Here is an 832-nt window from a genome sequence, read left to right as displayed (position 1 = left end):
ACCCCAAATCAGGACAAAGAGATAAATGGAAAAACAAAAAGCAAAAAACCTAAATGGATATTAAAAAAAAAAACAAACCCTTTCCATCCTCTCTTTACCCGCAATATGGAACAACCCTATACTTATCCGTTTCTATATCCTCCTCACTTTGCCCAGTGCCCGGCTCCAAGTCGACACCGAATGAAAGTGCATGCGAGAAAGGACTCTTCTCCTAAGGATGAAGGATGGTAATTTCCAGGACAAATTCAAAATGTACAAAATCTACATTTCGTTAACAAGGTATCAAATCACACGGTCACAGGTGGGAGTGGGATGGCTTTTTTTAGTGCAATTCACTTCCAGCCAGGTCAGGCGCTTCGAGTGCACTTCTTTGGGCTCCTGCTCACGTCCCGACAGGCTTCAAATTCCTGATGCTCAGGTCTCCAGGTCCAGTTAACGCTGCGACCCGTTCTCGCCCGCCCGTCTCACGCATGCGTCCTACCCCTGCAGGGCCGGACGCTGGGAGCCCAGTTCTAGGTTTAAACTAGCCTCAATTTACCTTCCCCAAGGCTCTCCGTACAACAGTGCCTGAGGCGGAAGTGAGTGGGCGGGGCGATCGCGCTCCCCGCCCCGGAAGTGGGTGGGCCCAGCAAACCCTAGAGTCTTCCCGGCCGCCTCCCAGTCGGGTTGCGGCCGAGGCCGGTCCTGGCTTTGTAGCTCGCTCAAGATGGCGGCGCAGTCACCCAGCGGGATCCGCCTCAGCGCGGTGAGCAGCCGCGAGGGGTGGAGCGGGCCGTGTCCCAGGAGGGCGGGCAGGCGGGCAAGCGAGGGGGGGCAGGCAGTGGGCGGTGGC

The 832-nt window shown here is 56.1% G+C and overlaps 1 protein-coding gene across 1 annotated transcript in view; it reads left to right on the top strand.

The window, feature by feature from the left end:
• Positions 1 to 630: 630 nt before the first annotated feature.
• Positions 631 to 832, top strand: part of MORC3 (MORC family CW-type zinc finger 3) — a 39,193-nt gene continuing 38,991 nt past the window's right edge. The window contains exon 1 of the mRNA XM_029938989.1: positions 631 to 745. Within this exon, the coding sequence (XP_029794849.1) occupies positions 707 to 745 (39 nt within the window). The 5' untranslated portion in view covers positions 631 to 706. The remainder of the gene's footprint in view (positions 746 to 832) is intronic.

Source organism: Suricata suricatta, chromosome 5 (assembly GCF_006229205.1).
Source record: "Suricata suricatta isolate VVHF042 chromosome 5, meerkat_22Aug2017_6uvM2_HiC, whole genome shotgun sequence".
Taxonomy (NCBI): domain Eukaryota; kingdom Metazoa; phylum Chordata; class Mammalia; order Carnivora; family Herpestidae; genus Suricata; species Suricata suricatta.
This window is presented reverse-complemented; position numbering and strand designations above follow the sequence as displayed.